At 40.8% G+C, this 11054-nt stretch overlaps 2 protein-coding genes across 4 annotated transcripts in view; one reads left to right on the forward strand and one right to left on the reverse strand.

Moving 5' to 3' along the window:
* Window positions 1–2413, forward strand: part of LOC137375912 (5-phosphohydroxy-L-lysine phospho-lyase-like) — a 48805-nt gene extending 46392 nt beyond the window's left edge. The window contains exon 11 of the mRNA XM_068043593.1: window positions 63–2413. Coding sequence (XP_067899694.1) covers window positions 63–109 — 47 coding nt within the window. The 3' untranslated portion in view covers window positions 110–2413. The remainder of the gene's footprint in view (window positions 1–62) is intronic.
* A 196-nt stretch (window positions 2414–2609) lies between these two features.
* LOC137375913 (heterogeneous nuclear ribonucleoprotein D-like) lies at window positions 2610–10310 on the reverse strand. 3 transcript variants are annotated; one of them, XR_010976094.1, is made up of 9 exons: window positions 10003–10310; window positions 9354–9522; window positions 6843–7001; window positions 5928–6059; window positions 5735–5840; window positions 5468–5641; window positions 5093–5184; window positions 4132–4215; window positions 2610–2950 (listed from the first exon to the last, which is right to left on the reverse strand). XR_010976094.1 is itself a non-coding variant. In XM_068043594.1 (8 exons), the coding sequence occupies exons 1-7, from the start codon at window positions 10173–10175 to the stop codon at window positions 5111–5113; spliced, it is 987 nt and encodes a 328-aa protein (XP_067899695.1). In that variant the 5' UTR covers window positions 10176–10310; the 3' UTR covers window positions 2610–2950; window positions 5093–5110. The 3 variants fall into 3 exon arrangements, 2 of the variants coding, with proteins under 2 accessions (XP_067899695.1, XP_067899696.1); XM_068043594.1 differs by lacking the exon at window positions 4132–4215; XM_068043595.1 differs by lacking the exons at window positions 4132–4215; window positions 5468–5641.
* Between the last annotated feature and the right edge of the window lie 744 nt (window positions 10311–11054).

Genomic DNA, 11054 nt, shown 5'->3' on the forward strand with positions numbered 1-11054 from the left:
ATACCCTAGATTAAAGTATGTTGTTGGACAAGTTAAGATTGCTTGATTATTTTTAATCACAGAAATGGAAATGAGAATGACTGACATATGCAAAACTTTGCTGGAGTGATTTAGAGCAACTGAATGTCTGCAGTCAAGCCTCAGCTGATGAAGCATGCAATAAAACCTACATGAAAATGGGATTTGGTCACACTGGTTTATGATGGTGTTTTCACTAGGTGCAAATTCTGATCATATTCACCCACCCTATTCTGCAGTCTCTGCAATGTCTTATCCAATTTCATCTTAACAGTTGGGTTCCACCACTAACCCTGCAAATGAATTTCACATTCTCAACTCCTGTGAAGAATTTGCTCACCCCATCCCACCCTTGCTAAATTGTATATTTGTTTTATACCTATGGCCCTTTTTGACACTATTGCAGTCTATCTATCCCAACCTGTAATTTGCAATACTCTTAACAAAAAAAGGCTCTATTTTCAAGACTTTGTAGTTCTTTCACCCCAGGCAGCAACTTGCTTGCACGTTCTATAACCCAGCATTAATTTTAATATCAGCTGGACTCTTACCTGCATCCGAAACAAAAAGTTCTGAATTCACTCCAGATCCTGAAAACATCTAGGCTAACATTCAATACAAGGGTGAATGCTGCCATGTCGTTCCTCACTGCTGTATTCCTTTCCTGACAGTACAGATGGACATTAAAGGTTTAATAGCAAGATCTAATGCAGAAAATCTATCCTAAGCAATAGTTCCATCCCCCGCCCCCGACAAAATGTTGTGGGATCTCACTGTTCAAAGAAATATATTCATTTCTAATGGGCTGCGTTTGTTGACAATGCAACCATTAGGTGATGCAGTACAGGCACATGTGCAAATGCAGCCTCAACTGAAACGTCTGCGACATCCTAGTAATAAAGATGGTACTGCTCAATTTGAAACAAAGAAACAAATGAACCCCAAATCCCATCACCCCTCAATGGCCGCGATCACCACCTCCATCCCCCACCAGTACTCCACTCCCTCCCGCAACCACCGCTTCTCTTTCCTGCTCGCCGCTTTATCCGCCTGCTTGCCACTCGCACCCCACCCGGAGCAGTGGTATGGAGCGAACAGGGTGCTAGTGGAAAGGTGGAGAAATGGCGGGACAAAGCGAGCACGGTGCTAATGGCGAAGTGGGGAAATGGCAGGCTGAAGTGGGGAGCAGGCAATCGCAAGTTAACAGGATACTGTTGGAGGGAGTGGAGGTAGAAATCGCGGCAACACTAGATCATCCTCCTATGCACACTCATACTGGCAAATGTTTTTGCAGATATCTGCGATCGCTCTGTGCATACTCTGCGGTCAGGAGACATTCGGTAGAATATATGAGAAACAGTGTTCTACATTAGAACATTTAATTGCCAAAAGCAGGAAGCTATGGGCTGCTCCATGCTCTTTAAGAAATTACTGTTCATTGACAGCCTTCAAGAGCAATACTGACACCATAGGTTACAGTATTAAATACAAAGCCTTCTGGCTGAGAGAGTAGGAGCTTCAGAATGAAACTACTGCAGTTCTATTTAAACAGATGTTAGAAATAGCAATTTACTCTCCTATAGTTAGTTAACAATTAGCCAGCAAAAAATAAATGTGAAGCAAGTTTTTTTTAAATAAAAGAACCATAGAAAAGTTACAGCACAGCAAGAGGCTATTCAGCCCATCGTATCTGTGCCAGCTAAAAAAAACTAGCTGCCCAATCTAATCCCATTTTCCAGCACAGTACCTGGTCTGTAGGCTTGCAGGTCTAGGTACTTTTTAAATAGAGTTGAGGGTTTCTGCCTTGACCACTGATCCAGGCAATCAATTTCAGACACCCAACACTCGCTGGGTAAAAATGTTTTTCCTCATGTCTCCACTAATCCTTCTACCAATCACCTTAAATCTGTGCCCCCGGTAATTGATTTCTCTGCTAGGGAATCAGGTCCTTCCCATCTACTCAATTTTGTATACTTCAATTAAGTCACCCCTCAGCCTACTCTGTTCTAAGGAGAACAACCCTCGCCACGCCAATCTGAGCACATGGACTGCATGGTTACTTCGAACAGCAATGTACACCAATCACTACATTAAAAATAGCCTGTTAATTGTTCCATCTCCTGATTTTATGTACTTAATATTTTAATTTTGCACTCCTGCTGGTTTTTCAGTAGAAAACATGAACTTCACCAAAATTGGTTCTGTAGTACTAGGCCTGCTCAGCACAAAGTAAAAAGTTGGAATACTTTCATTGAAAGTACTCAACAGTAGTTGAATTAAAGTAACTCAATTAGTTTCTCGAGCACATTAGTGCTAAAGCAAGTTACAAATGCACAGGCTTAGTTGTATTCAAGCCAAATAAGTTAAAAAAAGCAACATACAAAAAAAAAATTACCTATGGATTCAGAAATGTCTTTTTTTTTTTAAAAAGAATGGCGAGCTTATAAAAACAGATACTAGCCCATGCTTCAGCAGTACACCCATTAAATAAACATGTAAAAGTACTAAAACTGAATGCCTTTGATTTTTTTTTTTAATTTACATACAAAATCAGAAGTAATCCGAATACAAACAGAATTCATGCAACACAATACACAAAAGGAAATTTTATTTCAGGAACTTGAACTGCTCCAATAAAACAAGTTATTGATGCAAATCCAGTAATTTTATGTAAAATACAAACTTACATAATACATTATCAGCATCCATTAGGTACCAAAAAGTACAGTAAAAACCACTTCCATCACAGGAAATGTACGACACAAAAGACAGACTACAAAGTAAAAAGTTGGAAAGTGACAGTCTTCCCTAAAACAATCTTCTGTACATTTGGGGAGTCATCCAGAGTGAAAACAGTTCAAAAGGAATTAGTCCCTAAGTGCAACACAGCTGCGTTTAGAGGACCCGTGTATGTTTTTGCCAAGTTGATGACCTGGGGAAAAAAAGGGACAAAGAAATTCATTAGTGTCCACAAACAACAAGATGTTTCTTTTACTAGAAGCATATGCAACAAATTGAGCTACACATATAGCAGAGCACCTCATTCAGTTTGTAGTCACAATGCTTTGGCCACTTGCTTGACTTCAGTGAAGTGGATAGTTCATTTTCCCTAAATGTCAAATATATATCTATTATCTACATAAATTGAAATACCAATCCATCATTATGTTACCAATTCCCTCAAAGACAAACTATGAAAGTATTGAACATTTTGATGCTGACAATACATGAGTGCTGTTCCAAGTAAATTAAAAGGCATACAAATTTAAATTCACCAATTAATAGCACAGTAAATGACAAATGCCATAACTTGGTTTAAATTAACTATAGAACCTGCAAATATATTTAGCACATTCACATTACTTTTTGACATCAGGTTGGAAGACACCATACCACAATACTATATGCCAGAGAGCATTACCACCTTATGCACAATGTGTTGACTCAAGTGTAGCCTGCAAGAGGTTGTGCCAAATGGCACAGCTAAGAAAGTCAGACTTCAACATGCATCTTCCAGTTTCTCAATGTTATTGCACATATAATTTCTGTAGGGACTAGTATTCAGTTCAACTCCACACTAGATTTAAAAAATTATACTTTTTAATGTATAGTTTAAGGAGTCTCAAGTTCTTGTCAAATTCTGGCCATGTCTCACTTGCTTTGGCTGTTGTACCAAAATTAAATTTCTCAATACACACATTTATAAAGCTCCATTCTTTACCAATCCTGAATAGATGATTAGCTAATCTCAAAACATCTACATTTCTTTACCAAAACACAACACATTCCCCACTAGTAACTTAGGTTTTGAGTTTATCAAAAACAGGAGGTGGGTCTAGAAAATCAATATCGGCAAACAAACTTGGTTCAAATACTTGAAGTTGCCAGTGTTATTTGCATTTCTGTACTTGCAATTTGATCTGATTCAATATACTGTGCACCCCCCCTGCCACCATATCCTCCCATGGATAAAATAATTGATATGACCCACAGCAATGTTTGTTCAGAAGTCCACTTCTCTGGAATTTTGTATTGCCAAATAGGCAAAGACATTTTTTCCCTCATTGCTCAGGGGATCACAAGTCCAATTAACTTTACATGAAGTTTACTTACTGTTAATCTTCATGTGACATTCTCCAGATTTTAGAGAGAATGTGTGGGGTCCTTCATCCAAACAGTTAGCAAAAGTTTTAAAACCTAATTGTACAGAACAGATTGGAATGTTTATTAAAAATATAAAATGGTAGCGAACCCGAGTTTCTATCTAAGATCTGCCACTGAAGTGGCATAAATTTCAGAAAATTGGGTTCAAACTCATTTTATTCAATGCAATTTACATGAACACAGCAATCAAAATGTGTGCTGTTTACTTGCTAAAAATTAGGCAGTCATAGTTTGGTAAAAAAAAACACTCAAATGCTAGTATTGGCTAGTGCTGCTAGGGAGTGTTAAGCAAGCCAGTACATGCAACTGAATACTGGCTGGACCATGGAACTGGGCAGCTACAAAAGGCATGAATGCTGAGATAGCATTTACTTCACACCATCCTGAATCAGAGTATAAAGCAAAAAGTAAATGGAGTTGCATTTTAAAAAAATATATATAATTGACAAAAGGTACTGTGATGAAGTGTTTTGCTGGTTTGGGCTACCAACACACAAGACTAGTTATTGCCTAAGCTTACAGCAGCCATAATTTTATGCCCAATAGGAATAAATTTCATGGAAATTTACAAAGAATTGCACATCTCAACCAACTTCTGATTAGGGCTATACATTCTCTTCCCCTTTCCTATCCATATACCCCACCATCTCTGCTATGTTCTGTAGAGGATGCACATGTATCTCAAGAAGCATTCTAAATACTACAGAATGCTTGTGATAGTCTTTCCTCACTTGCCTGGTCCAACTTCAAAATTTATCAGGAACCCATGATTTTTAATTTCTTATTATATAAATACACCAAGAAAACCATACTGCCCTAGGTCTGATCTCACTACACTGATTTTAGTCATCTGAAGGATACACATTTTCAATACTAGTCTCATCACATTCCTTTACTGGTATCGACATACCTGCATTCACATTCCATTTTAATATGGTTTATAACCACCTTGGTGAGCTGCTCCACGTCTTGGTGCTTTCCCATAGTTACCATTACTCTGATCTGGATGAAAACAAGCATATTGTTAAATTGCTGTTCTCTAAAGTTTGATACACAAAATGCAGTCCTCCCACTGAAGCGAGACCAGTAACAGAATTGAGGCCACTTCCAGAATGTCACTTACGCGATGAAGTCCGTTAGTGCTAGAATGTAAATAATTAACGACATTTAGTGTAGCCATTTCCAGCCATCAAGAATCTAAAACATTAAAACTGCACCAGTATTTGCAATGCTTAAGCCTCAGTCCACACAAGCCTTGCTTCAGTACAGTAATGAAGATACTTACTGTAGTCATATCCTTGACCATATCCACCATAATAACCACTATTGTAGTTATAGCCAGTATAATCATAGCCTCCATATGCACCATAGCCACTTTGCCCGCTGTAACCATAACTGCTGCCATAGCTTGGATTCCAGTAATTATTGCTGTATCCTTGACTCCAGTTCTGACTTTGACCTTAAATTTAGCAAGACATACAGGTAAGCACTAAAGAGTGATTCCACAGATTATTTTCCCCTTCACTTTAAGGGTTGTAAACACGCAACTTACCAGCTCCACGGCCACCACCTCTGCCCCTTCCAGTAAAGCTACCTCTGCCTCCCCACTGCTGTTGCTGTTGATAAACTTCTTTAGGCTGAGCCACTTTGATTTCACACTGTTCAAAAAAGCCACACACAAAAATCAATGTACAAAATTTCAGACAACTTTATCATCAAGAAACCAAGTTGCTTCTGTCAACTACCTTGCTAGTTCCAACATCGTGGTACTTCTTCTCCAAAATCTTTTTCACTGGCTCTTCCTCTTTAAATGAGATGAAACAAAATCCTCTCCTCTTGTTGGTCTTGCTGTCCATTGGAAGTTCAATTGATTCCACCTAGAAAAAAAGTTGAAACAAAGCTTCAACGAAGGCAAAACTGCTGCTTCACGAAACCCATCTGAACATAACTCTACAAATATGGGTGTGTGGGGGGGAATCTCTCTATATAGGTAGGTACATTATCTGCAATTAATCTCACCATAACAGCCTTTCAATTCAGAGACCCATGATTTCAGATGAAGGACCAGTAGGTCACTACAGTGACCTGGCCATCTTCAGCCAATAGGGCAACTTCAATGCTTTTTAGCCTAGTCAACAATTGCCTACTACAGATAAACCTTTATATTGCAATTGAGGCTTGTCAACTAAGCCCAAGTTCAGACAGTTGCACAGGCAGTGCTGGTGCAAGTGCGCATTCCAGTCAAATCTCCAGGATGCAATTTACTCCACTGTAACATTTACCATGACCTCAAATTATTCCGTTGAATATACCACCACAACTACTTATTGAAAAGTGCATAATTCATTGCTGTTTTCTCTTGATAGTACTGTATGGTGTTTTCAGCCAGTACCAAGGGTCCCCGTTCAGTTACACACAATAGGTACACTACAGTTGTCGTCCTCAATCCTGTTTTACAAGAGAAGGTAAAGGGAAATTCATAACCCCCAATCATTCCAAGCCCAGGATTAGACTTAGCTGTAAAGCCCCAACTGATAGCCAATTACAACCCACTAAACGAGTCACATGGGCAAGGTGCCCCACTACATTTTGCCCTTAACATTACTTGATATTGTTTTAAGTGTATTAATATAGGTCACATCAGCTGAGAAAATACCAACCTCACCAAAGGCTCCAAAGTATTCTCTGATCTTATCTTCTGGGGTATCTGGATGAAGACCTCCAACAAAGATTTTCTTTACAGGTTCTTTCTTCATGGCCATTGCTCTTTTAGGATCCACCACTCTACCATCTAATTTATGCTCTTTTTGTTCCAACACCTACCAAAAAAAAAACTACTTTAACAAGACATTCAAAAGAACCTTCAATGTAGAATTGTGCATATTTAGTTTCATTTGTGATGGTTTAATTGATGCTTAAAGAAAATTGGGCAGGATAAAATCCACAAGTTTGATTATTTTGTTACAACCACAAATCACTGGCTGCAGGTTTCATAAGATGCAAGCTCTAAGGTTTGTACAATGATACACAATTTGCACCCACTAAATGCAAGTGGTCAGAGCCATTGAATTTAAAACAAAACATCCATGCAACTCAATGCCAGCTGAAACAGAATAAAATTAGCATGATTAATACTGCCTCCATTGCATTATTCACTGAAGTGAATGGGCCAAACTGTAGCAAATGGATTTCAATGTCAGCACATGGGAGGTCATCCAGTTTGGACCTTATTAAAAAAAAAGAGACAGCAAGCAAGCGAGTGCGCACTGGTTGGGGAATCTAGGATTCTAAGATTAAAGCCAGACCTTTCAGGAGTGAAATTAGGAAACACTTCTTTACGCAAAGAATGAGAAGTTTGCAACTCTTCTGCCAACTCCAAATGATGCTAGGTCAACTGTAAATTTATCAGATTGATTTGTTATCCAAAAAGTATTGAGAATTGGGACAACAGCAGGTATATGGTTATGTCACAGATCAGTCATGATCTCACTGAATGGCATAACAGGCTTGAAGGGCTAAATGGCCTACTCCTATTCCACCCTTTTGGCAATGATGTGGATAGTCCTAACATATAATTTGAAAGTTCAGATTGTACAGAATGCCCATCTTACCAGTAGCCTAATCCAAGACTAGTAAAAAAAAAGACAGAGCAATGAAAGCAAGTCAGATTGATCATACAGGAAGCAAATCTCAGTTAAATTAAAGTCCATATTAAGAAGTGGCATTTTGTAACAAGGCTAGTAGAGCATGTGATCCATTTTAGACTGGACTACTCCAACACACTCCTGGCCAGCCTCCCACATTCAACCCTCTAAACTTGAGATCATCCAAAAACTGTTGCCCACATGCTTACTTGTTCCATCACCACTGTGCTCACTGACATACATTGGCTCCTAGCTAAGCAAAGTGTAGATTTTAAAATTCTCATTGTTTTCAAATCAAGCCATGGCCCTGCTCCTCCCAACTCTAATCCCACTACATGCAAGTTCTCCAGCTCCACAACCCTGAGGTATCAGCACTCCTCTAATTCTGTCATCATGGGCATCCACAATTTTAAAAAATAAATCACTCCACCCTTGGTGGCTGTGCTTTCAGCTGCCATGGTCCTAAGCTAGGGAACTCCCTTCCTAAACCTCTCTTTCCTCCTTTAAACATCCTTAACACCTCCCCCTTTGACCAAGCTTTTGGTCATCTGCCCCAATTTCTCCTTTTGTGGCTCAATTGTCAAATTTTGTTTGATAATGCTCCTGTGAAGCATCTTGGGACATTTTATTACGTTGAAGGTGATATCCACCTCTTATGCAAGTACGGTCATACTGGACTCAAGGTCTACATCCAAGGCTGGGAGATTGTACCCCAGATAATTAAAAGAACATTTAAACTCCAAAAAGAAATTTAAGAATTACTGAAGGAGTTAGAATCACAGTTCCACACCAAATTTCGGGCAACTTTTTGAAATGAGATTTTTGAACACAGCATGCCTGGAGTATCACTTTAATTCCAGGGATTCAAATTTGAAGCCAGCTTTCCCTTTAATCCCCCATTTGTTTTCTCCCCACATTTTCGGCAACGGTGATTTTAGGACTGCAATTAACAACCAAGATCAATGAATCATAAAAAAAAAAATCGTAAAATTTAATTTAGTTCATTTAGCAGTGAAATTAGGAAGTATCACCCCACAAAAGTCAAATTGAAAATTTCAGGACAGTGACAGTTGGTATGGGAATCAAGATGTGTACAATAAAGGTGGGTAATGACATTTGCCGCGGTCGAATTGAACGGCCTACTAGCGTTAAGGTGAAAAGTTATTTTTTTTCTCTCGGTCATTGTAACTATGCAAATACAGGTCACTGTACAGTACCATCATAGCTTCTGAAGATTCGAACACGGCTAATTTGGCGATGTGACACAGCATCCTATTAGTTTGAGGTAGCAATAAACTAACAACTCAACTGCTCATCAGCTTTGCTTTCGAAACTTCTACCTCAAGAATGCCTCATTACTACTTTCAAAATTCGCCAGATATACAATACCTCCCTCCACCACTACCCCGAATCTGGCCGCCCAAATTTCCTTTCAAATGCAAAATTCCACACCACCCTTCCTCCCCTAAATGTGTATTCAATTTGAGTAAACGCAAGGCTACCGTCAGAAACTCTTCTCAACCTTACTCTATCGGCGCATGATGAATCTTTGAAGAGGATAAATCCAAATCCCCTTGACCTTCCGGTTGCGGGATCCATCTTAATTGTACAATCCACAACTTCGCCAAATTTGGAAAAATAATCCTTCAGGTCCTTTTTGCTTGTATCCCAGCTCAAACCTCCTACGAACATTTTCCTGTTGGAAGCAGAAAGAGAGAAAACGACCTTTTGTTACCCGGTACTATTTCCCCTCCCCCAGCCCAAGTAAGCACATGGCGCCAGCAGCAACATGAACAAAGAAACGGCGGCGCAGTCCTGGCCAGGAGCTGGCCCTACACCCTAAACCTGCCGCCAGCCTTCTTGCTCACAGGAAGCTGCAAATACAGCCTGTTAAACCATACATTACTCTGAGTAGTCAGAAAAATCTCGCCCCATTGTAATGCAAGCGATACGATCGAGCGAACACCGCATTAAATCCGCGCTAGAAGGGGAACAGGCCGGCAAACACACCATTTCCAGGCGAACTCCGCGACGCAGGGCCGCATGCCGCCCGACAGAGGCTACTAGCCATTCTGGCCTGCCGCGCTCGCCTCATAGGGCCTAGCGGCGGCGCGAAAAGGGAAAGGCGCTGGGCTGGGGGTGAGGGGGCGCCACTACTTGGCTTCGGCTGTCTTACCCGGCGTCTTCTTCGTTTTTACTGGCGTTGATTTTAGAGCCCTCGCTGTCAACTCCGGCCTGAGGCTCTGCTCCATCCACCGCCATTCCCTGAGCACCGGCAGCCTGACCCTCTCCTTCCTCGTAATGACCGTTCTCGGATCCCTCCACGTACTGCTGCCCGGCGTCGGCCATTTTGAGTTTCGTTCACGTCCGAATAAAAATTGTGAAATTTTTTTTTAAAAATGGTGCCCCCGACCCGTGCGTTTTCCCCCCAAAAAAGGGATGAAACCTTCAATCAGCCCGCCTTCTGCCTTTAGCTTCCGCTCAGCGCCAGCGTGCAGCATTTTATACCGGGGCCAGGAACGGCACCACGCAGCAACTGCGCCTTTCATTGGATCTAATGATCAATAGTTCAATATGCTGTCCTCTCATTTGCTAAGGGATTGTGACCCGCCCGCCCGCTCCAGCTTACTTGCAAAAGTTTTTCTGAATCGGAATTTCTTACTGAATAAATATCGTAAAAAGCGCGCTCACACAAACAAAAGATATTTGTATTGCAGAACTGTTCCCAGTATGCAAATCTTCTGTTATAAATTCAGGTGTAAAATTCTCATTCTTCACTGGTACTCTTACTAGTCCAATCGTAACAATTACGGAGCAGAGATAGCCTCATCACTTCCTTGTATCACTCACCATCCACATCCTAACTATACCTCCTTCTGTAAATTATCCCCCAATTCACTGTCAAAAGCCCAACTATCTAAGCTTTGGCCCTCTATTCACATTTCTGCTGTTACTGATTTGCTCCCCCGCACCCTCATCTCCACCTTTGATGCCTTAGTACCCATTTTCCCACATCAAGTTTGGAGGCGGGGAGAGCATTTAATCAGGAGACCCTGCCATCTTCTTGCCGCCACCAAATTGAGGCCCTAAAGTGGGCAGCTAATGTCCACTCAAGGACTTCAGCCTGCCACTGCCAGTATTAGCGCAGTGAAAGGCAGGCCTGTCATTGCAGAGCATGCCAAGCTGTGTAGATTGCCTGTCTGCTCCGGTGGGGGTGGGGTCCCCCTC

The sequence above is a fragment of the Heterodontus francisci genome, chromosome 12 (genome assembly GCF_036365525.1).
Source record: "Heterodontus francisci isolate sHetFra1 chromosome 12, sHetFra1.hap1, whole genome shotgun sequence".
In the NCBI taxonomy this organism is placed as follows: domain Eukaryota; kingdom Metazoa; phylum Chordata; class Chondrichthyes; order Heterodontiformes; family Heterodontidae; genus Heterodontus; species Heterodontus francisci.